Genomic DNA, 23,779 nt, shown 5'->3' with positions numbered 1-23,779 from the left:
TCCCTGCCTCGTTTACTCACCCACGGAGAGGCCTCGAGCCAGGCTGCAAATTCCCTGAATTTCCTGTTGGGAGAGAGATGAACCCCCCCCCCCCCCCCCAAGCTGCCCGTGCTCTCCTTCCCCTCCCTGACTCCATCCTCTCCGTGCTCTCTTTTTCCTTCTCCCTGCCAGGAACTCCCATCAACCGGATCCCCATCATGGCCAAGCAGATCCTGGATCTCTACATGCTCTACAAGCTGGTGACCGAGAAGGGCGGGCTGGTGGAGATCATCAACAAGAAGATCTGGAGGGAGATCACCAAAGGCCTTAACCTGCCCACCTCCATCACCAGCGCCGCCTTCACCCTGCGCACGCAGTGAGTTGGGAACCGCGAGCTCCCAGAGGGAATTCCCACCTTCACTTCCTTCACCTCCATCCAGCCCTGGCCTTTTTTGCCTCCTCAGAGAGGCCTGCCTGTCCTCCTGGTGGTTTAGTGCCCGTTTCAGCATCGGAAAAGTGGGAATTCAGCACTTCCTTCCCGTAAGGATTCTGCCCGTGAGGATTTTTCCCTCGCCCGCGGCGCAGGGTTAGGGAAGGAAGAGTGGAATGAGCGGGGCGAAAAGACAGGTGGAAGGGAAAGCCCTGGAAAGTTGAACGGGGTGAAACCGCGCCTCAGCGATGAAGGGATGCGCTCCCAGCTCCTGGCTCAACTAAACGCAGGTTTCTGGGAAGTTTGTTGAGCCCCAAAGAGTCTTCCTACAAAGCCGTGGGCCAGAACTCCTCCCAAAGGGCTAAGGTTTGGTGCTGCTCGGCCCGAATGCCTTGGGCAGGGGCAATTCCTAAAAAATCCCTTGAGTTAAGCGTTGTGGTCCGAGATTTGGGTTCTTAGGATTTTAGATTCTCCGTCGTGAGGGACTCCAAGGGGGGGTTTAGAGATGGTGTTTCAGTCGTGAGGGAATTCGGGATGGTTTACAGAGGATATTTCAGTGGTGAGGGAATTCCCTGTGATTCACTGAGGATATTTCAGTTGTGAGGGAGTTCTGGGTGATTTATAGACAATATTTCAGTTGTGAGGGAATTCTGGATGGTTTACCGAGGATATTTCAGTTGTGTGGGAGTTCTGGATGATTCTTTGAGGATATTCCAGTTCTGAGGGGATTCTGGATGGTTTATAGATATTATCTCAATTGCGAGGGAATTCTGGATGGTTTATGGAGGATATTTCAGCTGTGAGGGAATTCTGGATGGTTTATAGATGATGTTTTAGTTCTGAGGGACTGCTGGCTGATTCTTTGAGGGTATTTCGGTTGTGAAGGAAATTCCGCAGGATTTATAGAGGATATTTCAGTTGTGAAGGAATTCTGGATGGTTTAGAGTGGATAATTCAGCTCTAAGGGAATTCTGGGCAATTTATAGATGACATGTCAGTTTTGAGGGCATTCTGGGTGATTTAGAGACAATATTTTCAGTTGTGAGGGAATTCCGGACGATTCTTTGAGGATATTTCAGTAGTGAGGGCATTCTGGATGGTTTATAGAGAATATTTCAGCTGTGAAGCAATTCTGGGTGATTTATAGGTGCTATTGCGTTTTTGAGGGAGTTCTGGGTGATTTATACACGGTGTTTCTGTTTTGAGAGTATTCTGGATGATTCTTTGAGGATATTTCAATTCTGGCAGAGTTCTGGATGATTTATAGATGATATTCCAGTTCTGAGGGAGTTCTGGATGATTTATAGATGATATTCCAGTTCTGAGGGAGTTCTGGATGATTTATAGATGATATTCCAGTTCTGAGGGAATTCTGGATGATTTATAGATGATATTCCAGTTCTGAGGGAGTTCTGGATGATTTATAGATGATATTCCAGTTCTGAGGGAATTCTGGATGATTTATAGATGATATTCCAGTTCTGAGGGAGTTCTGGATGATTTATAGATGATATTCCAGTTGTGAGGGAATTCTGGGTGGTATTTCAGTTGTGGGGGGATTCTGGGTGATTCTTAGAGGGTATTTGAGTTGTGAGGGACTTCTGGATGATCCTTTGAGGATATTTCAGCTGTGAGAGAATTCTGACTGATTCATTGAGGTTATTCCAGTTGTGAGGGAACTCTGGATGATTCCTTGAGGATATTCCAGTTGTGAGGGAGTTCTGGACGATTCCTTGAGGATATTCCAGTTGTGAGGGAGTTCTGGACGATTCCTTGAGGATATTCCAGTTGTGAGGGAGTTCTGGACGATTCCTTGAGGATATTCCAGTTGTGAGGGAATTCTGGACGATCCTCTGAGGCTGTTTCAGTTGTGAAGTCGTTCTGGCTGACTCTTTCCCTCCCTTGTGGGATCAGCACCAAGTGATGTTGTGTTTTCCCACAAGCACCGAGCAAACCCACGCCGAGCTGCGCTTCACCCCCAAAGCCCCCAGATCCTCTGAGAAGCCGGGGATGAGCCTCCCCTCCCCGGATCTCCGTGCAGCGCCTCTCTCTCCCTCTCTTCCCGCAGGTACATGAAGTACCTCTACGCCTACGAGTGCGAGAAGAAGTCTCTGAGCTCGCCGGCCGAGCTGCAGGCCGCCATCGACGGCAACCGGCGCGAGGGCCGGCGGCCCAGCTACAGCTCCTCCCTGTTCGGCTATTCGGCCTCGCCGCCCGCGCCCCCCGCCCTGCTGTCCCCTCCCAAAATCCGCTTCCCCATCCTCGGCGTGGCGCCGGGCAGCGCCAGCCCGCGGGCGTCGCCGGCCGCCAGGAAAGGTCAGTCCAACTCGGGCTGGGTTTGTCTCCTTTTCTTCCCGTCTGAGCCGGGGTTAACGCGCGGGTTGGGATCGAACGGAGAGCTGGGGACAGGCGGGGGGATTTGTTTAATGTCTCGCCTCAGCTGGTGAGAACGCTTCTGGATGGAGGGTCACCATTCCTTCCTGCTTTGGGGAAGTCTCTGGTTTGTGGGGACTGAAGAAGAGCGCGCCAGAACGTCTCGTTATTCGGCTTAGGAGCAAGAATTAGGAGAAAAGACTCATCCAAGTGGCACTAAAAGACTCCCAAGTATAGAAAAAGAAGGGTTTATTTTCTAATTCTCGCTACCTTTTATAAGGTGTTCCCATTCAGGTTTAACATGATTGGTGAATGGGAACAACACGTCCCTGATGCCATTGGTTAAACCAGAGAAACAGCACAACGCCACCTGGATGAAGGATTGTTTTGGGAAAGGAGAGTTGTTTGCCAAGATTGTTTGGAGAAGGAACTTTCTTGAGAAATTTACCCTTGGGAAAGAGTTAGCAGCTGCTAGCAGGCTACAAATCTCTCAGACTCAAAAATATCAAGCCCACAATCAAGTTTTGCTATTACAAACTTCAGAACTCTTTCTTTCCCTGGGTTGTTTTGGGGTTTTTTTTCCTACTAATATGTGATAAACTCACCCCAGGCGATATCAATTACCTAATTCCTCAACATCTCTTAGTTTGTTCCTAATCAGAAACTTTCTGAATGATTCAAAAACGATTCGTTTTTAAACCTGCTTTTTTTTTTCTTCTCTGCCTTAAAGTTGTGTTTTAACACTGGTAGGCTGTGTGGTTTTAGGACAGGTTCTTGGGGCCGTGGATTGCCTCATCGTAGATCTTCGTGTAGTAGCTGAACTCTGGAGGAGCTGAAATGTCTTTTTGTAGCACAAGGCTTCGTTGGCTGTAAAGTTGTGGGTTAAAATTCCTGTGAGAAAGGCAAAGCTCCAAATCTCAGTCATCTCAGGGGCAGGGTGGTACACAGGTAAAAAATACTCGGTGTTTATTAATTCTTATCTATAGTACAGTCTCAGCTTGTGAGCTCTAGCTGTCAAGGTGGAAAATGGGTGCCTCTAACTCTTTCCAAGGTCTTCTAAAGCATAAACTATCCAATAACGAGATGACAACCTGTATTATTTATACGTTAAACCCAATAACTGACCACTTGAGGTCTGCAGTGCAGACCCCTTCACCCAGTAAGAAAAAACCACCCCAAACCACGAAGAAGAGGGTGAAGAAGGACTTAGCCAACGCCTTAAATCCTCCCTCTTGCCCTATACATATTACTATATACTAAAACCTTAAACCGTGTGAGATCACACAATCCTGTTCAAACTCCACACCCGCAATCCCAGTGCCGTCACTCAGTTTTGGAAGCCTGTTCCACGGCCTGAGGTCAAATGCAGTGTTTGCTTGAGGGTCGGTGCCTTTTAGCACAGCAAGCCTGAAATGCTCAGCCTGCAGGGTCCCAACAATTCAGCACCTGGGTGCTGTGGGAGGTGGGAGCAGCGGGGTTTGGGGGCGCCCCGTGTCCGAGCCGGCCCTCCGTGTGCCCAGGTGACGGCGTGCCCCTGAGCGTGTCCCTGCCGAGCCGCATGGCCGTGCCCGTGGCCTTGGGCGGCCAGCAGGCCACCGTGGTGGCCAGGACGGCCACCCTGGAGCAGCTGAGGGACAGGCTGGAGGCGGGAGAACCCCCGGAGAAGAAGGTGACGCGGATGACGGAGGAGGAGCAGCGGCTGGTGCAGCAGGCGCTGCAGCGCAACCTCTTCAGCATGGCCCGGCAGATCCCCATGAAGATCAAAATCAACGGCAAAGGTGAGGCGCGGCTCCTCGGGAAAGGCTTCCCAGCCTGGAATGTCACACACGCACACACAGCTGGGTCACCTCTGGGCCCCCCAGCAGGCACCGAGGTGTCAGAAGGCGAGGTTTTGTCGGGTTTTCCTGCTGCGTTTATTATCCAGCTGATCCCAGATTCAGAAGGATCTTTGCCACGTTCCCAAAGCTCCGAGCCGGTCAAGTTTGGCACGGCTGGGAAGAAGGGGAAGAGCTGTTCTTGTTCCAGAAATGGAGAAATAGAGAGAAATGGAGAAACAGAGTTAGAAACGGAGAGATAGAGTTAGAGAGAAACAGAATTAGAGAGAAACAGAGAAAGAGAGAGAAATGGAGAAACAGAGTTAGAGAGAAACAGAAATAGAGAGAAACGGAGAAATAGAGTTAGGGAGAAGCACAGAAATAGACAGGAAAAAGAGAAATAGAGAGAAATTGAGAAACAGAAATGGAGAAGCAGAGAAGCAGTTAGAGAGAAACAGAGACAGAGAGCTATAGGGATTTTCCAGAATCCTGGGTCTCCATTGCAGGGTCCCCTTGCTGGTTTGAGGAGCTTGGCCACAAATGTGGATGGGAAAGGTCAAAGCAGGTTCCTCCAAAGCAGCAGCAGCTGGGATTGGGATTCCCAGTTCCTGGCAGCTCTGCATCCCCCTAAATTTCACATCAACACCAAAGGAGGCGGTGATAGGGAATACAGATTCTCTCCAGGAGTGTTCGTTCCCTCTCACCTCGCTTTTGCTTTCTCCCTGAACTTCTAAACCCAAACGCTGGGAACAGTTGCAGTCCCTACAAACAGGAACAGGCCGAGCCCTGAGGATTGGGGGATGGGATTCCCATCCCTTTGTAGGGGCTGTCTTGCCTTCCGTGCCTTCCTTTTCACCACAAAAATAAAAATCGCCATAAAAAGGCCCCATAAAAATCAGGTGGAGCTTTGGGAGCTGCTCTGAGAAGTGGTTTTGATAAACTCAGCACAGCTTGATAACAACATTTAGGTCCAAGGTTAATAATGTGGGGTTTTTAGGGGATGTGGCGTTGCTGCCCTCCGTGCAGGAGCTATCCCAAAATCCAGGCTCACCCTCACGGAGGTTTAGGAGCTCCTGGAAGAGTTTGAAGTTCAGCTCCGCTCAAACACAGCTGCCCGTCACTGAGGAAATGGAGGAGAATCCTGATTTTCACGGAGTGTCCCTGGCTTTTCCCTCCCTCCAGTGGCCGCTGGAGCTGCTGCAGTCCGAGCACGCCGAGCCGCAGCAAAACCCGGCTGAGAGTTAAATCTGGGCTTGCCTCACGCGCTCCCAGCCCTTCCTTGGGAAGGGAATGGGAATTTGGCCCTCAGGGGAAGATTTCCAGTGGGCTCCCAGGCTCACCAAAGCATTTCAATACCTTTGTAGCCTTGTCCTGGAATGGTTTGACACTTCCCATGTCCCAAGGTGCTCCATCCTCCATCCTTGGGCACTTCCAGGGATCCAGGAACGTGGACATGCCCAAAGAGGGGACAAAAGCAGGGCTGTGGTCACCTCTGGGGAGGACAGGGGATGGGATCGTGTCCCTCTAACTCTGCCTCCCTCCCTCCCTTCCCGGGACAAGACAAGGCCGACTCGGCGGCGGCGGCGCTGAACCTGTCCCCCAACGGCATCGGCAGCATCAACATGTCTGTGGAGATCAATGGCACCACCTACGCTGGTGAGAGAGCCCTGCTGGGCAGGGGAGAGCCCTGCTGGGAAAGGGGAGAGCCCTGCTGGGAAAGGGGAGAGCCCTCCTGGGGACAGGAATTTGTGGGGTAGGGGTGGTCCCTGCCAAATCTCAGCGGGAGGTGATTCTTGTTCGCTGGGCAGGGCAGGATGGGCGCCTTTCCCTTGGTGTTAGTGCTCTAAAATCCGAGGGAAGGGTTTTGAAATCTCTCTGGAAGCATTATCCCTGTTCTCCTGAGGAGGGGCTTTACTCAGCTTTCCCAGCAGGAGTTCCCCTGCACCCCTGTGGAGCAGTTCCCTTCTGCAGGTCACACCTGCAACATCCTTGGGCAAGCCCCAAACGGGAGCCTGGCTGTGCCTGACCCTAACCCCAAGGGGAGCTGCTTCTCTCCAAAGGCAGGAGCCATTTGGGATCTGTTTTAGGGCCAGCATCCCTGTGACAGGTCCAGGCTCCAGGGCCCCCCTTCCCTGCCGAGCAGAGCAGCCATCCCCGAGGCTGATGTGCTGGGCTGGGATCCCGAGGGTGGGGAAACCCTCCCGTTTCCCCAGCCTAACGCTGTGTGTGTGCCCTCAGGGGTGCTGTTTGCCCAGAAGCCCGTGGTGCAGCTCCTGGCCGGCTCGGGCACGCAGAGCTCGTGCAGCAGCAGCAGCAGCAGCAGCAGCTCCCACTGCTCCCCCAGCCCTACCTCATCGCGGGGCACGCCCGGCACAGAGCCCTCCACCAGCTGGTCCCTCTGACGGCCGCTGCCCAGGAGCGCACACATACCTCAGCTCAAGGAACCTGCTCTCGTGGCTGGCCAGCAACAGGAGGAGGAGGATGGTGGTGGTGGTGGAACCGGTCCACGCCAGCGAGTTTTTCCTTCGTCATCTCTTTGTCCGGCCTTGTTTTGCTTTGTTGCTCCCCCCCCCCCGTTTTCTTCCTCCCTTTTGCTCTTTGTTTCCTCCTCCTCCTCGTCCTGGAGGGGTTTGTGGTGTTCCCGTGGAGGGAGGGGGGGGGCACACCCGGCGTTTCTCAATCAGGGGTGGGCTCTGGGCACGGCCAGGACGTCACCAGGGCAGGGCAAGGGCCGGGGCTGGGCTGGGAATCCTGGTGCTGCTGGAACCGGGGGCCGCCAGGAGGGCTCTTCCCACCCACAGCCCCGTGTTTTGACAATCCTGAGAGCCAGGGGCTGCCTGGCCCCGTCCTCCCACGGCAATCTGCTTGTGTTCCTTCCTGCTGTGTCCTCCTGAGCCTCCCCCCTGCTCCTCCCCACGGTTTTGGCACCATCAGCTGCTCGGTTCTGGCTGAGGCCACCTCACCCCTCGAGTCCTGAGTGCCCCAGAGTGTCCTGTGTCCCCTGAGGGGTGACACCGACAGCCTGGGCGTGCTGGGGCTCTGCGTCTCGCCCCTCTGCCACCAAAGCAGCATCACTTGGGCTGGCCCAGGCTCCTGGAGCAGCTCTGGGAGCCCTGCAGGGCTGTGGGCTGAGCACAGGGGTGCTGGTGGGATCCAGCTGGGTGGGCTGCTTAAACGTGGGGGTTTGGGGCTCTGAACAAACCCCCCTGCAGTGGTACCCGAGCAGGGGAGAAGCAGAGCACAGGGAATCCAGCCCTTCCTTGCCCTGGGAGCAGAGCTGGACTTCCCTGGCTCCATGAATCAGGTGGCCTCGTGCTGTCCCTCTGTCCCTCTGGCCTCTCCCCGTGCCCTGCCCTGGTGACGTCCGTCCCATGCCTCCCGCCCCGTGACGTCCTTCCCGTGCTCCAGGCCCAAGTCAGGTTTTTTGAGCAGACGAAATACCTCAGATATGTACTTGTTGGGTTGGTTTTGTTTGTGTTGGGTTGGTTTGTTTTGTTTTTTTTTTTAACCTCTTCAGGAAGTATTGGCATATCCTATCGCTTGGGGGTTTTCATAGGTGGGTTTGCTGACTTTTGTGTTTGCTTTTATTTGCGTTCGCTTTTAAATGGATCACCAAAGACAGGGAGCTCCAACAAGGCTGAGCAGAGGAGCAGTGGCTTCCCCACCCTGCAGGAGCCGAGCCCCAGCATCATCCCAGGACGTGTGCAGGGCAGGACAGCGGGAGAACGGGGCAGGAGTGATCCTGGCCCCTGGATTTGGGTGTTGTCCTCGTTTTTCCCAGCTCAGGGCTCTGTCCTCGTGCTGGTTTGAGCACTGTGGTGGGGTCACCCTGTCCCCCTGCAGTCCCGGGGACTCTCTGGGATCAGGAGGAGGGAATGCACATGTCCTGGGAGGATGCTGCTCCCGGGTGTCCCAGCCAGCTGCTTCCAGAGGGAGCCGGGCTGACCCGCAGGCTCCGTGGCATTTCATCCTCGCAGGCTCCCAGAGGGTTTTCCAGCCTCTGGGACTCATCAAATGATTATTTTCCCCCCTTTTCTTTGTTTTCTCTTTCTTTTTTTGTTTTAATTTTATTTGGGGGTGGGCTCGGGGCTGTTTCCTCTGAGTGGGACTGGGGCACTTTCTGCTTTTCCCTGTGCTCTGCTCCCCGGCCCTGGGGAGCAGAGGCTGCTCGGGGTGGGGTTGCTTTGTCTCACTTGCTAACGTTGTGTTTTCTTGCACAGAAAGGCACTCGAATCACTGAACTGTTTGGACACTACTAGAGTATTAATGTTTATAAGCTTTACTCAACCTAGACTGGAACTAGCCAGGGACTAACAGATTGTTTTGTATCCAATTCAGGGAAAGAATCAGGTCGGGAAGCGTAACAGATACCTCAGTTAAATAAGCTGCAACAATAAACCGGTCCTTTTCCCAGCCCGGGGTGACAAGGACCATCCAGACTGTGAAGAGTTAACCCTTTCCCTCAGCCTGGCTTTGGCCCTGGCAGCCTGAGCTGCGGGTCTCCTGCTGAGCTGCCAGGCTTTGGGTTCGGGGTGCTGGAAACCAGCAGCAGAGCGGGGGGAGGCCGAGCGGGGGCCGCCCCGGCCCCGTGTAGTACTCAGGGTTTGATGCTGCCAGCAGGACGTTCCCGAGGGCAGTGCTCCGCTTTGCAGCCTCGCTCCATCCTCCCCCCAGCTCCACACACCAGCCAAACCCTCCCCCGGCCAGCCCCCAGCTTGCTCCCCCCGCGCTTCCAGGGGGAAAAAAAGCGAGCCGAGCCTGCTCCCGAGGCTGCGGGGGAGGCACGGAGGGAGGGTGGGATGAGGGGAGGCTCCCGCGGCGAACGTGAACGTTCCCAGGGGACTGCCATCAGATGTTCTCTCCAAACAGCTGCAGCAGCCTTGTTAACTAGTTTTTCTTACCTATTTAAAAGAGAAAAAAAAAATAAAATAAGTAATTAAAAAACAAATGTGATAGCCTAGGCGGTGGATAAATACCTCAACGTCTCCTTCCAACAAGTGTCTGTATATGTTGTTGTTGGGTTTTTTTCTATCTTACAGGTTATCTGAATGTTTATATTCCAATAAACTTCTACCTCTTCACACCGTGACCCCCGCGCCTGTTTTGTGCCCCCGGCTGACTCCCTGAGGTGTTCAAGAATTCCCAGATCTTCCCGTGTGTCCTTGCAGGGCCTCTGTGCTTCCAGGCTGGATTCCGACGGGAACCGCACGGCACCTCCTGTCCCAGGTGTCGCTGGAGCTGTCCCCGCCCCTGTCCCTTACCCATCTCCCAAATCCCTCCTCTGTCATCACCTGCTCCCCACGAAAAGCGCCTTGAAAGCCTCCTCGCAGCTCGGCTGTTTGCGCAGCGCCCGACGCTGTTTTTCCAGTCATTGAACCAGTCCGGCGGCGGCCGGGGAGCCGTTCCCAGTCCTTCCCGAACCAGCCCCGCCGATGCCCCGTGCCCGCATTTGCCTTGGCCGGGTGCCGGGGAGGGGATGGAGCCCTCGACCTTCCTCATCCTCTCCGCGGAACCAGAACCTGTGCCTTTCCCTCACGCCCCGGCTGCAGGTGAGCTCCCCAGGCGGGGAGAGCAGCCGGGCTCCGCTCCCAGCCTATCCCAGCCTCTGCCCCCACCTCCCCCGCCGTCCTGCCCACCCCTCCTGCCTCCGGTTCTCCCAGCTCCGGCTTTTCCCCTTGGGAGCGCGGCTGGGGCGGCTCAAGGACTCCCCGGGCCCTGGCGATGCCGGGAGCAGGTAAGGCGGGGCTCCTGCGGTGTTTGTCCCCGGAGAGGTGCTCGGACACGCGGGCTCGGCAGAGAAGCGGCTCCGCGGTGCTCGCCCCAAGCCCTGCAGGCCCTGCCCGGTGGAGCTGGGCCCTCCCGGGATCCTCCAGCCCCGCACCCCGCAGCGGGCATCCCAAAGGTCCGGTGTGCACATTGCCAGCCCTGCAGGTCCCCGTGTGTCCGTGCGCCCGGGCTGGACGCGCTCCGGCCCTCCCAATCGCTCTCCCGGAGCTGGATGGCCGCGGGCATCGGCAGGCGCTGTTTGGGCTGGAATATAATCCCTGGAGGGCAATTCCCCTCCCCTCCATCCCTGCCTAAATGCCGCCATTGAGTTCATCCCACCCACGACCTGGCTCCCGAACAAACAACAAAGGGCTGCGGAGAGCCCGGTGCGGATTAAGGCACCTGGGCAGGGAGGCCCGGCCCCGCGGGGTGAGACAATGCCTGCTTTTCTCCTTCCAACATCCCCATCCCTTCACGGGACCTGGCTCAGGCCCTGGCACGGCTTCGTCCCGGCTCTGTTCTCCTTAATCCCTCCCTCCAGTGCTGGAAGCGAAGCCAGCTCTGGGCACAGGGAGGTTTTCTGCCAGCACTGATGCCACCTCTGAAACCCAGGAGCTAAAGCAGCTTCATCCCCATATCCAGGAGCTGCTTCCCTGCTCCCTAAACCCCCACTGTGCAGGGATGCACAGGGAGCCTGAAACCCTGCGGGAATCCCTGCAGGGGGGGACCAATTTCAGCTCATCACAGCTCAGGGAGGAGGTTCCCCTCGTTTGGGACCGGGCTTGGATTGTCTCAGCTCTCAGGGGCCGCTGCCGCTTTGAATCCAGCCCGAATCCCCCCTGGCAGGTGCCCCCACTCCCCTGCACACCCTCTGAGCCCCCACCACGGCCCCGATCGTGCCCGAGCTGCGGCAGCCTGGCAGCGGCGCTGATAACTGCCCGCTTTCCGCGGCCCTTATCACCGCCGGGGTGAGGCCGGGTTTGCTTTAGCCCGTGTCAGGCTGCCCGGGCGCGGCGCCGCCGGCTCCTGTCCCACCTGCTGCCTTTGGGGTGTTCCAGCTCAATCCCATTTACCAAGAGCGGGGAGGGGCTCCGGGAGCGGGGGGCACCCAGCTCGTCCCAGCCGCTCCAGCAGCACCCGGGGAGAGCCGCGCTGGCACAGCCCCGCGGAGATCCGCCCGCTAACGGTGCCCGTCTCTCTCTCCAGCGCACCTGCAGCTCTCCCTCGGCGCGGGGCTGTCCCTCCTCTGCCTCGGCGTCCTCCTGGGCTGTGCCATGTGCTGGTGGCACCGCCGGCGCCCGGGTCGCCCCCTGGGCCGGCAGCGAGTGGAGCTGGGGGCGGCTCTGCCCGCGGCCACGGTGCCGGTGCTCGTCCAGCAGCGCCGCGAGGAGCTGACAGCGGAGGCGCTGGGTGTCCGGGCAGAGGAGATTTCCCCGGTATCGCCGGCATCCCGCGGGGGCTCGCCGCACGGCAGAGAGTGCCTGCCCACCCTCCTCTTCCTCCCGCAGCCGGCGGGGCTGTGGCAGCGCCGCTGCACCATCGCCGGCACCCAACTCCTCAGCAAGGAGCAGAGCCCGCTGCTCCCCGCCGGCCCGGGGTCCCCACCGCGCTCCGGGCAGCGTCCCCGGCTCCACTGCGAGCTGCGCTACTCCCTGCCCGAGGCCACCCTCACCGTCACCATCCTCGGCGTCTCGCACCTGCCCCAGGGTCACCGCGGCTCCCGCGTCAAGGTGTCCCTGCTGCCGCGGCTGCCGCTGTCCCGCCGCGGGCCCGTGCGCCGCAGGAGCCTCCGACCCGCCCGCCGGGAGCCGAGCCGGTGCCGCTTCGGCCCGTACGGCCCCGAGGAGCTGGGCAGCTGCACGCTGCGCTTTGCTGTCTACGCCAGGTCGCGGAGCCTCCAGGATTCCTTCGTGGGCGAGGTCCTGTTCCCCTGCGCCGAGGCCTCCTGGGACCCCCGCGCTCCCTCCAGCTACTCCTGGGAGCTGGCGAGCACCAAAACCAAGCTCAGCAAGGTCAGCACGGTGCCAGTTTCGGTGTTTGGGCTGAGTTTGGCTTGATCTCAGAGCCCTGGAACTCCACGGGCAAGGGCAGAGCCTCCTCCAAGCACCACCAGGAATGCTGTGGTGTGTCCATGGCAATGCAAGGGCTGGAAGGGCTGGATGAGGTCAGAGGTGGAAAGACACAATGAGGTCGGAGCAGGTTTCACGGCATCCCCTGCTCTCTCCTCCCGTTCCAGCGCCGCAGTGCCCACGGCCTGAGCTGCAGCGTCCTCTCCTCGGCCCCCAGGCCCGCGGGCCAGCTCCTGCTGCTGCTGCAGCACCAGCCTGCGGCCGGGCGCATCAAGGTGCTGCTGCGCAAGGCAGAGGCCCTGGGGCGGCGGTCCCGCATGCCGGGCACCCCAGGTAGGGCCCAGGGAACGGCTTCCCCTCCTTTTGCTTCGCAGATTCTCTTACTCCCTCTCGAATTTCTCTCTTCCAAGCATGGGGGAGGGTTGGAATGAGATGATCTTTGGGGCTCCTTCCAACCCAAACCATTCTGTGATTCTATGACTGGATGAAAATGAACACAGAGAGCGTAATACAGATCGAGGTGTCTCCAATATGGCCCCAAAGTGCTTGAAATATCTTTACTTATGGTCCAGAATTAGCATGTGGCTTTCTGTCCTGCTGGCTGTTGTCACCTCTGGCTCTCCCTGCTCTCTGGGATGTGGGCAGGGATGTGAGCTGAGGACTTTGGAGGACCCTGCTCTCCAGAAGGGAGCGGCAGGTGAAACCTCAGGAGCTCTGTGCTCTTCCCACAGCTCCACAGCGCCCCACGGGAGTCCTGCAGCCCTCCAGGCACCACCTGGGAGCTGCCAGTCTCCCTCCTTGGCGTGCGTCCATCTCTCCAGAGCTCCGTCTCCATTCCCAGGTCACTACGTCATCGTCCACCTCCACCACGACGGCCACATCATCGACACCAAGGAGACCAAGTCCATCAGCGGCTACAACCCCGTGTGGAACACGCCCTTCCTCTTCAACATCCCCGCCGGGGACATCCAGCAGCAGGAGCTGGCCTTGGAGTTCATTGTCATGCAGGTGAGGTGAACGGCTGAGGAGGTGACCTGCTCCCGGCAGGCTCAGCCCCCGCAGGAGCTGGTTCTGGAGCGGGACGGCTCCCGCGGGGAGGAGGGAAGGCCACCAGCCGTGTCCCCTGTGCTGCCCCAGGCTCGGCTCTGTGCCCGCGGCTCCGTGCTGGGCCGTGTCCAGGTGGGGCCGGGGATGCAGCACTGGAGGGACATGTGCGGCCGGGCACCGCTGGAGTCGGAGCGCTGGCACCGCGTCCAGCCCGCCGTGCCCACGCCCTGATCCTGCCAGTGGGATTGGGAGTGAGCCAAGGGGCGCTCCGAGCTGCGGCCAGGGGAGGTGACACCCACACAGCGTCGGGGGAGAAGTCCAGGCTCCCTCTGCAGGGCTGGAGATCACTGGTGATCAGCACCAGCCCATCCCGAAGGGCTCCGGAGGGGACTGAGCCCATCTGAGGTGGTCTCAGCCTGTGGGGGAGAAGAGGAGCTCCGTCTGCTCCATCCACGTCCACACCTGCAATCTTGGCTGCGGAGGGGCCGCGTGGACAATCACCCAGCTGGGATCCCTGTGGCCACCACGGTGGTGGCATCTCCAGCCCTTTCCACCACGAGGGTGGTGGTGACGCCACTGTCACCCGGGGATAAAGGTGGGCCATCGGCATTTTTAATTGTTCGCTGGCCCTAATGAGTGCCTGATCAATAAATAAAGGGGTTGGGAATGATCTCGTGTGTGGAGCTGTCTCTGCTGGCCACGGGCCACCACAAGAAGACCGTGAGAGGGTCACCACGGGGAGGGAGCCGTGCTGAGGGCGAGGATGGCGGCGGTGAGGAAGGACAGGGTGACGCGGACTGCGAGCGCCCACAGCGCTACGACCGCTCCTCCCAGACCCAGTTTAACCCCGACCCGGCCCTCTCGGGCGGCTTTAGCCCGGTCCCGCCCCGGCCCGGCCCTCTGAGGCGAGTTTAACCCCGTGCCGTCCCTCTCAGCCTGGTTTAGCCTCGGCCCGTCCTTCCAGGGCGGGTTTAACCCGGGCCTGTCCCTCTGAGGCGGGTTTAACCCCGGCCCGTCCCTTTGAGGCAGGTTTAACCCGGGCCTGTCCCTCTGAGGCGGGTTTAAGCCCGGCCCGTCCCTCTGAGGCGGGTTTAACCCGGGCCTGTCCCTCTGAGGCGGGTTCAGCCCGTGCCGTCCCTCCGGGGCGGGTTTAACCCCGGCCGGGAAGCGGAAGCGGCGGCGCTGCGGGGCCGCAGGGGCCGGGCCGGGCCGGGCCGCACCCGCCGAGCGCGGCCGCAGTGGCGGCGGTGAGGCCGGGGGGACGCGGCGGGGACACGCCAGGGGACGAGGAGGGGGACAGGGCGAGGACACGAGGGTGGCGGGGGCGGAACGGGCCGGTTCGCCGGTAACAGCCCCGCGACTCCCCGGCCCCGCGGGCACAGCGCTCCGGCAGCGCCGGGCCCCGGGCGGGGCGAGCCGGGCCGGGGCCGGGGCTCTGAGCCCCGCCGTGCTCTTGTCCCCGCAGATGCATCACTGCAGGAGGTTCCGGTCCCCGGAGCAGGACGGCGAGCTGGGGCACCGGTGGAAGCGGCGGCGGTCGCGGAGCAGGGAGTACGAGGGCAGGCTGCGGTACCCGCCCCGCAGGGACTTGTCTCGGAGATCGCGGTCCAGGAGGTGAGAGCGCTGCGGGCAGCGTTAGCCCCTAAAAACCCCCGTGCTGAGCTCGGCTCCTGGCTGCAGGGCAGCTTTAAACCCTTAAATCCCGGGGATGGAAGTGAAGGGCTTACTTGTGTGAGTGTGTGTGTGTGTGTGCACGCTTTCCCTGCCACGCTTTCCCTGTCGTGTTAATGAAGGAACAGCCTGCCCTGGAATCACGTTTCCATGCCGCGGAGGCATTAAAGTCTTTCCTGACAGCTCGCTTCTCTCTGACAGGATTAAAATCAGATTTAAAGCAACCACGCTCCTCCCTGGCCTCAGAAAGGATCCCAGCTAAAGGATCCACCCGCTAACTGATCTCTCCTGCTTTGCTTCGGGATTTTACCTTTGATCCTCTCTTTGTTCAGCGTTTCCACAGGGACAATTAGGTGCTGGAAGCGGGATGAGGCCTCTGATAAGAGGAGGGTTCTGGAACAGAGGCTGGAGCCCTGTGGGCTGGTGGTGCTGGGGCTGCTGTGGTTCCACTGGTTGTACTGGGCAGGTGCAGCCAGACAGGAGCTGAGCTCATCTTTAAATTCCTGAAATGCTCTTCAGATTAATTTCTCTCTCCAGCCTGGCTTTTGTTTACTTGAAGGAGGTGGATTGTGAAATAGAGCTGGCGAACACAACGGGCTTTCCCGTTTTGTTTTGTTTTGTTTTCCTGATGGGTAATTTGGAACAGATTTGGATGAAAGCAGGCTTTTGTTGGGTGAAAGCAACCTTGTCCCTTCAGTCTCAGCCTCTTTGAGGAGACCTGAGTGCTGGAATCATTCAGGTCATTATTTCTGCTTCCCATGTCTATCTAAAGCACCCCGAGCTGTGTCTGGGTCAGTGCTGGACGGAGCTGTGGGGTTGTGTTTTGGGTTCTTCAGCAGTGACCAAGAGCCACAGCTGCCCTGGCACAGTCTGGAATTTTGACCCACTCTGGGATGACTCCCCCCCCCCCAGTGCCCCATTAAGCTGCCAGCAGCAGAGCTGGTTGTTGACAGGGCAGAGAGGTGCAAACAGCAGAAATTCCCATTTCCAGGCTGAAGGTCTTGGCTGGCGAAGCCGTTGCTGGGTGACAGCATCGACCTGGCCCAGAGTGTGCCCGGGGTTATCACAGGGAAGCCAAAGCGCTGCTTTGATTTCACATTGCAACATCTTCTACCTCAAACACAGCTGCTTTCTCAACGGGGTGTGAGGCAAGCCTCCAGTGGGGAAGGCACTCATGTTTTGGGGGCAGAAGCAGGGCTCTTGTCACTGATGTGCCCAACACGTCGTGTGTGACACCTGTGTGTCAATACCAACACAACTGAGCTTGGCCTGAGGCCTCCTGGCTCTTCCTGATGCAGAGTTTGGCCATTGTGTCCTGGGAGGTTGTTGCTCCAAGGGCGGGAGCTTGGCGACAGATTTTCCTTCTGGCTCTTGCTGATCCGTGGAGCTGCTCTGTGTGTGCACACGGAGGGCTTGGTGCCCTGGGACCTCCTGTCCCCCTGGGGTGACAGCCAGAGCCCTGCTGCTGCCCCTCGTTTGGTTAAGGACTAATGAGACACCTTCCCGAGGGAGGAGGAACGGTGACAAACACCTGAGTGCGGTGGCACAGGTGGCTCAGGTGAATCATGGAGTGTTGTGGGGTTGGAAGGGACCTTAAAGCTCATCCAGTGCCACAGGCAGAGACACCTTCCACTATCCCAGGGTGCTCCAAGCCCCGTCCAGCCTGACCTTGGGATGGGAGTCCACACCAAGGCAGGCAGCCCAGCTGGAGCTCTCAGGGTGGTTTCCCCCAGCTCCTAGAATGTGGGAATGGCTCACTGTTTTCTCTCCTGAACTTCTCCTCCGTGGCCAGAGTCTGAGGTGCGGAAAGATTTGCGGCTCCTGCCACAGGGGAGCGGGAGCAGGAGGATTTCTCTGTGGTGACGGGTGACGGGGGGAACAGCAGGGAGCTGTGCCAGGGCCGTTGGGGTGGCCTTTAGGAAAAGGTGCTTTTCCCCAGAGGACGAACCAGGCCCCGAACAGGGTGGGATTATTTGGGGTCTCCCACTCAGGAGTTGGGCCTTGACAATTCTGGAGTCCTGAAATTGCGGTTCCGTGACTCAGCTTCAGCTCAGTTCCAGCATTCCCAAACCCCGTGGCTCCGGGCCCCGGCAGGCTTTAAGGACGTCGTTTTTGTGCCGCAGCCATGAGAGGATGCCTTACCAGCGCCGCTGCCGCCGGGACAGCGATGCCTACAGGTTCGAGGAGCGCAGCCCGTCCTTCGGGGAGGAATACTACCCGGCACGCCCGCGCAACTGGCGGCGCTCCCGGGGCAGGGAGCAGCACCGGCCCAAGAGATACCAGCACCACTGCCGGAGACGCAGGAGCAGGTCTTGTAGCAGTGCCTCCTCGGTGAGTAGCATCCACAGCGAGCTCAGGGTTTAACTGTTCTTGCCTCCTTCCAGCTCCGAGCGCTCTGGGTGAGTACCTCGAACCCCGTTTTCTGTGTTTGTTGTGAAGTCCCGAATCTGTGTCGTGCTCAGCGGGGAGCGTCCGTAGCTGTTGGGTTTTGCCAGGCCTTGTGGCCTTAATCCGTGAGGGAACTAAGCTGTGTTCTTTAGGGCCGGGAAAGGGATCAGGGAGAGCTTCCAGTGGCACTCACGTGATGCTGACGAGGGAGAGCCTTGGCCCGGGGCCAGCCCTGCTCCCAGGGATCCGTACGGCTCCACTTTATCCGTGGCCAGGGACTCGCTTCTGCCTGCGGCTGCTGCTGCTTCTGGGGGGTTTGGCGCGCAGCATTCCTTGGTTTGGCTTCCTGCCCTGATCCCCTTCCAGGTGGGATCAGTCAGCCCGGCTCTCCGGAGCCCTCTTAGCTCTCAGAGAGAGTCCCACCTTCCGAGGGTACACGTGTGTCCTCTTTGCCCGTCCCCACTTGGATTTCAGCTTCTTGCAAGCTGCACCCTGAAACGTAGCCTTCCTTCCAAGGATTAACCAGGAATGTTTGGAGCTGGGGGGGGGGGGCTGGTCCCAGGAATGCCCTGGAAGTGGTGTGAGGTGTCAGAGCGAGCACTTCAGCTCTTGCCTCCTGTGAGGAACACTCCCCTCCCACCTGAAGTGTTAGCACAGCTGAGTGGCCGGCTCCGATCCTGGCAGCTGGATAATCTGCACGACTGGGAGCTTCTGAGCTCCTCCTTTCGGTTCCTGTCCAGCCCACTCTGGGATTTCGGTGCTGAGGGAGCCAGGGCTGTGCTGGGAGCGCAGGGGGTGAGCGGTGGTGACGCCACACGGGGCTGGGCTGGCAGGAGCTCTGTCCTCTGACACCTCGCAGCTGGCCCAGCTCTCCTTCCACCTTCTCCTCTGTTTCAGCTGATTTTTTGGGGAGTTTTGATCTTAGCTCATTATTTTGGAGCTGCTGGGGGGGCCGAGGGGCACAGAAGAGCAGCCTGCTAGAAGCTCAGGCGTGGAAATGTCAAGGTTTCCGTGGATTCCTTTGGCTGCAGGGATTGTAACTATTTTGAAAGCAGACTAGAACAAGGTGAGGAATTAGGGCGGCTCGCTTTGTGGACCCCGGGTCCTTGCAGGAACGTTGGGCTGGTTTTCCAGTAGAAGCTTGCCAGTAGCAGGGGGTGAACGTCACCTCAGACCTTGCCTGGGGATTGATTTACCTGTCCTGTTCCTAAAGCTCTCCCAGTTTGAAAAAGGCCGATGTGCCCCAGCGGGTCTGTGAACAGCCAGCTGGGCACGTGGATTTAGGATCGGCGTGGCAGAAAGTTCCCCTTCAGGAGGGGAAGGGCTGGTTCCCAGCCAGGGCAGGACTGGCTCCAGGCAGCTGGAGCTGCCTTTCCCGAGGCACAAAGAGCAGGAGGCACAGAGGGAAAAACCTGCTACTGTGGCTTCTACTGGGCAGCCTGTCCAAGCCGAGCGCTTGCCAGTGGAGAGGTGATGTTCTGCTGGCTGAGGCCTCCTCCTCTCCCGTGCCTCTGGCAGCATCCTCCGCGGGGAACAGAGGATTCCCACTGCAGCTTCCCACCCTGGAAGAGCGGGGCGTTTCCCTGCCCCAGAGGCCGTAGCTAATGAGAGAAGTTTTCTTGCCGTACCTGTAGCTGTTGATGACTTTTCTGTTTTGAAGTTAGTTTTGTGTCTTGACGTGTCCCTTGCAATATCCCTATCGTTATATATGCTGTGTGCCTTATGAAATGCTGGGATCTGGAAAATCCACCCACCGGCGGCCCCGTCGTCTCTCCAACCTTTGAATGACCGCTCTGATTGCCGTCCCGGGGGGCGGTGAGTGCAGAGAAGCCAACAGAGCAGTAAGCGCAGCAGGAGCGTGGAAGATGACAAGGAAGGTCACCTGGTGTGCAGGATCGGCGATTGGCTTCAAGAGCGATGTACAGCCACCTTTCGTAAAACTTTACCTCTACTTTTACCCCCGGGTTAGCCCAGATCTCTCGTCCTGTACTGGAGGGGTCTCTGGTGTTTTATTTACTGGCCAGTAACTTGCCTGAGGCAGGGCGTAGTAGACACTTGAGTTTTAAAGAGAGTAGCAGTGAGAGACAGTTCTTTTGTTTGCTTGGACGTTTTGTTGGTGTGCAGTGGCAGGAGCCCAGCTCTGGCCGAGCCCCCCCGGGCTCACACCCGCCCCTGTTTTCTCTCCTAGACGAGATCGTCGGCAGCCTTGGCGAAGGCACTTTTGGGAAGGTGGTGGAGTGCGTGGACCACGCCAGGTGGGCACCTCTCCCTGCATCTGTCCCTCGAGCCTCACGAGGCGTGGCAGTTCCACCTGGGCTCCACGGGACCCAGTTTGTCACCTTCCAGTGTCACTGCTTTCCTCAGAGCAAGGGGAAAGGGCCTGGCTCAGACCTCAGCCCGCTCCTGAATTTCCAGGCCGGTGTGTTAAGGGAAGCAGGGGGTCATAGAAGAGAATCGTGCAATATGCTGAGCTGGGAGGGAGCCACACGAATCATGCAAGTGCAGCTCCTGGCCCTGCACTCCAGCAATCCCACCCTGTGCATCCCTGAGAGCGTTATCCTGGAGCTTGGGGCTGTGCCCATTCCCTGGGGAGCCTGCTCAGGACACGCCACCCTCTGGGGGAAGAGCTTTTCCCTGATATCCAGCCTGACCCTCCCAGCCCCAGCCACGGAAGGTTGTGCTGCAGTGAGTTCCTGCTGAGGGGTGGCCCCTGTGACCTCCTAATCTGCCAGGCCACTTCTCCATTCTCTCCTTTCACCTCCCCCGTGGTTACATTTGACCCCTGTGCCCTTCTGACCTCTTGTCTGGCCCCGAGCCCTGGGCTCAGTTTGCTGCAGGGCTCTCCTGCCTCCCTGGGGATCTCTGGTGTGGCTGGAGAGGGGAGGTGGCCCTGGAGTCACGGAGAGCTGAGGGACTGCTGTGTCAGGAGCGTCCCCTGGGAGTGACACCCGGCAGTGACCTTTCACTGCCAGTTAGCCACTGCCCAAGCTGCACCAACGGCTGGCAGAGCTTTGTTAGGACAGATGATGCCTGGAGTAACGGCGTGTGCATCTCCCCGTGGGCTCAGCACACAGCTGTTTTCCCTGGCTCCATCCTTGTGTCTCCTCCCTTCCAGGGGCAAATCACAGGTGGCACTGAAAATCATAAAGAACGTCGGGAAATACCGAGAGGCTGCCAGGCTGGAAATCAACGTCCTGAAGAAAATCAAAGAGAAGGACAAGGAGAACAAGTTGTAAGTTCCCAGTGCCACATCCTTGCACACAAAGCAACGCGGGGCTGAGGATGTGGTGAGGGGAAACTGGCCCCATTCCTCTGCTGTCTTGTCCCACAGGAAGTGGGGAGCTCTTTCCAAAGGTGGTTGAGCAAAGCAGGAAGCATCTCCCTGGGTTGCTGTGCTCCTGAGCCAGCTGGCACGGAGCTCTGCTCACCAGCCACTCCTGAAGTGGCCAGGACCACCAGAATGGCTGTCCTGGGCATTCCTGGAGGGTGCTTAACCCCTGCCTCTCTCCCTGCACAGCCTGTGCGTCCTGATGTCGGACTGGTTCAACTTCCACGGCCACATGTGCATTGCCTTTGAGCTCCTGGGCAAGAACACCTTCGAGTTCCTGAAGGAGAACAACTTCCAGCCGTACCCCCTGCCGCAGATCCGGCACATGGCCTACCAGCTGTGCCATGCCCTGAGATGTGAGTGACCCCAAACGGGCTGGGAGGGGCTGCCCTGGCACTGAGCTGGGCAAAGATGTGCAGGTGCTTCTCTCTGGTTCTTAGAGAGGTTTTTTTTTCTCTCCTCCCTCTGCGCAGTTCTACACGACAACCAGCTGACTCACACTGACCTCAAGCCAGAAAACATCCTGTTTGTCAACTCGGATTTTGACACTCTGTACAACGAGAACAAGGTGAGTTGTGTCCCAAGGAGCACTGGCTGCATTAGGAATAGGCTGCCTTCCCCTCGCTGCAGAAATTGGATCTTCCCTGCTCTGTCCAGGCCTTCAGAGCCTGTGGAGTGGGGACAAACTGGAAGTCAAGCCTCTTCTCCCTGCTGTGCCTTCCAAAAGCCTTAAGGCTACCTGGAATGTTCAGGGATATCCTGTAACACTGCTCTGTGGAGCTCAGAGCTTGGTGCTCCACAGTTCTGTCCCTGTGAGGGGGTGCAGACCAGCACTCCTGGGGCTCCTCGGAGCTCCACAGCTCCGTCCGTGTGAGGAGGTGCAGACCAGGGGCTCCCCTCACAGCCTGGCCCTGTGCTTTTCCTGCAGAGCTGTGAGCAGAAATCCATCCGGAACACGAGCATCCGCGTGGCCGACTTCGGCAGCGCCACCTTCGACCACGAGCACCACACCACCATCGTGGCCACCCGGCACTACCGGCCCCCAGAAGTGATTCTGGGTGAGAACTGCACCTTCTGGGGAGCCTCGGGGTGGGGCACAGGGGAGCAGCTGCCTCAGGGTGATGCTGGCTAGAGGAGAAACCAGCCTGAGAGCGCTCCAGCTCTTGGACGGATAATTTCAAGCTCTGAGTGGAATCCCTGTGGTTTCAAGAAGGAGAAATGTGATGGGGTTTGTTGGGAGCACGGAGTTAATGTGGTTTTCTTTGCAGAGCTGGGCTGGGCACAGCCGTGTGATGTCTGGAGCACTGGCTGCATTCTGTTCGAGTATTACCGTGGCTTCACGCTCTTCCAGGTAGGATTCTTGTTCCCTGAGAACCCTTCATGTCCAGAAGGGCTCAGAATTAGGTGAATGGGGGGGGAAACACACATCAGGCACTAAAAATGAGAAGTTGAGTGTGAAAATGAGCCCTGGAAAAGGGCTGGTTTAAGGAGTGTCTTGCTGGAAGGACAGAGTTTGGATCGTTTCTGGGTTTAGATTATTTCCGTTCTCTGAAGAAAGGGATAAGCAAAACATGAAAAGTTGGATAGGACGTGGTAGAATCCTTTTTTCCCCCTGTCCCTGCAGAGGTGACAAACCTTTTGTCACCAGCTCCCCAAGCTCTGACTAACCCACCACTGCTCTGCTCCTTTGCAGACCCATGAGAACCGTGAGCACCTTGTCATGATGGAAAAGATCCTGGGGCCACTCCCATCTCACATGGTCCACAAAACTCGGTAAGAGCCTGGTCCTGAGCTCAGCCCAGGCACCACCACCTGCGTGGGAGGGAGACACCCTGCCTGATCCCAACCTTCCCTGTGCAGGAAGCAGAAATACTTCCACAATGGCAACCTGGTGTGGGATGAGAACACGTCTGATGGCAGATATGTCCAGGAGAACTGCAAGCCCCTGCGGGTAGGTGCTGCTCCCTTCTCTGGGTTGGGCTGGGGGGGCTCAGAGATGGGAATTCCCATTGTAACTGCTTGGTAGGGAGCCCCAGCTCTCATCTGCAGTGATCCTGGTCTGGTTAGGGCAGGATGGGGATTAGGGAAGGGGAGAAATGCTGTAGTTGGGATGGAAGGCAGCCCTGCCCCAGGGTTCCTAAGTCCCTGAGGATCTCTGGGAAGTGGGGGATGCTGCATTTGGAATGAGAAGCAGCCTTGGCCTCAGGGTTCGCAAGTCCCTGTGGGTATCAGAGCAGTGGGGGATGCTGTATTTGGGTTGGGAGGCAGCCCTGGGGACGGATGCTGTATTTGGGATGGGAGGCAGCTCTGGGGATGCTGTATGTGGGATTTGCCCAAGCCCTGGGCTGAGTGTCCCGTGTCCCCTGCAGACGTACATGCTGCACGACTCCCTGGAGCACGCGCAGCTCTTTGACCTGATGAGGAGGATGCTGGAGTTCGACCCCTCGCAGCGGATCACGTTCTCCGAGGCTCTCCTGCACCCCTTCTTTGCCGGCCTCTCGGCAGAGGAGCGGATGCTGTGCGGGCGCGGCGCCAGCCGGGACCTGAGCAGATGACAGGATGGATCCCTCGGGATGGATCCTTCGGGATGGATCCCTCAGCACGGATCCCTTGGCATAGATCCCGCCAGCCTCTGCAGCTCGGCTCTGCTCTCCTCCCCGAGTCCACAGGGGCTGGGGCACTGCCACAAGGACCCTGGGGAGGGGAGGGGGAAGGAAAGCTCCGTTGGAAAGCACAGATTTGTCTATTTATATGTTGTAAAGTTAAAATAAAGTGTTTCTTATTGTTTGATACTTCCCTTGCAGGCGGGTGTAGGGTTGTGCTGGCCCAGCTTTGCCTCTTGTGCAAAGGAAGAGGGAGATGGTGAAATGTCACCTGGAATCAGTGAGGGGGACTGGCCCGGTGCCTGCCCTGG

At 58.2% G+C, this 23,779-nt stretch overlaps 3 protein-coding genes across 5 annotated transcripts in view; all 3 read left to right on the top strand.

The window, feature by feature from the left end:
• ARID3B (AT-rich interaction domain 3B) overlaps nt 1–9,677 on the top strand; it is a 28,748-nt gene extending 19,071 nt beyond the window's left edge. For 2 of the 3 annotated variants that reach the window (XM_066196000.1, XM_066195997.1), the window contains 3 exons: nt 172–355; nt 2,478–2,725; nt 4,303–5,897. In XM_066196000.1, the coding sequence (XP_066052097.1) occupies nt 172–355; nt 2,478–2,725; nt 4,303–4,859 (989 nt within the window). In that variant the 3' untranslated portion in view covers nt 4,860–5,897. Of the gene's footprint in view, nt 1–171; nt 356–2,477; nt 2,726–4,302; nt 5,898–6,156; nt 6,253–6,834 lie in introns of those variants that run through there. The other variant, XM_066195999.1, reaches the window with a different exon arrangement.
• A 640-nt stretch (nt 9,678–10,317) lies between these two features.
• LOC136297017 (synaptotagmin-7-like) lies at nt 10,318–13,709 on the top strand. The gene is made up of 5 exons (XM_066196607.1): nt 10,318–10,330; nt 11,569–12,374; nt 12,599–12,764; nt 13,273–13,439; nt 13,485–13,709. The coding sequence occupies exons 1-5, from the start codon at nt 10,318–10,320 to the stop codon at nt 13,707–13,709; spliced, it is 1,377 nt and encodes a 458-aa protein (XP_066052704.1).
• Nucleotides 13,710–14,632: 923 nt separating this feature from the next.
• CLK3 (CDC like kinase 3) lies at nt 14,633–23,657 on the top strand. Its single transcript, XM_066196557.1, has 13 exons — nt 14,633–14,725; nt 14,944–15,092; nt 17,273–17,480; nt 19,363–19,456; nt 19,726–19,792; nt 20,653–20,769; nt 21,055–21,221; nt 21,339–21,433; nt 21,794–21,923; nt 22,134–22,216; nt 22,559–22,638; nt 22,726–22,816; nt 23,235–23,657. Exons 2-13 carry the CDS (start codon nt 14,944–14,946, stop codon nt 23,418–23,420), a joined length of 1,467 nt encoding a protein of 488 aa, XP_066052654.1. The 5' UTR covers nt 14,633–14,725; the 3' UTR covers nt 23,421–23,657.
• The last annotated feature ends 122 nt before the right edge of the window (nt 23,658–23,779 follow it).

Source organism: Chamaea fasciata, unplaced genomic scaffold, assembly GCF_029207755.1.
Source record: "Chamaea fasciata isolate MVZ Bird 193981 ecotype frontalis unplaced genomic scaffold, bChaFas1.0.hap1 SCAF_14, whole genome shotgun sequence".
Taxonomy (NCBI): domain Eukaryota; kingdom Metazoa; phylum Chordata; class Aves; order Passeriformes; family Sylviidae; genus Chamaea; species Chamaea fasciata.
This window is presented reverse-complemented; position numbering and strand designations above follow the sequence as displayed.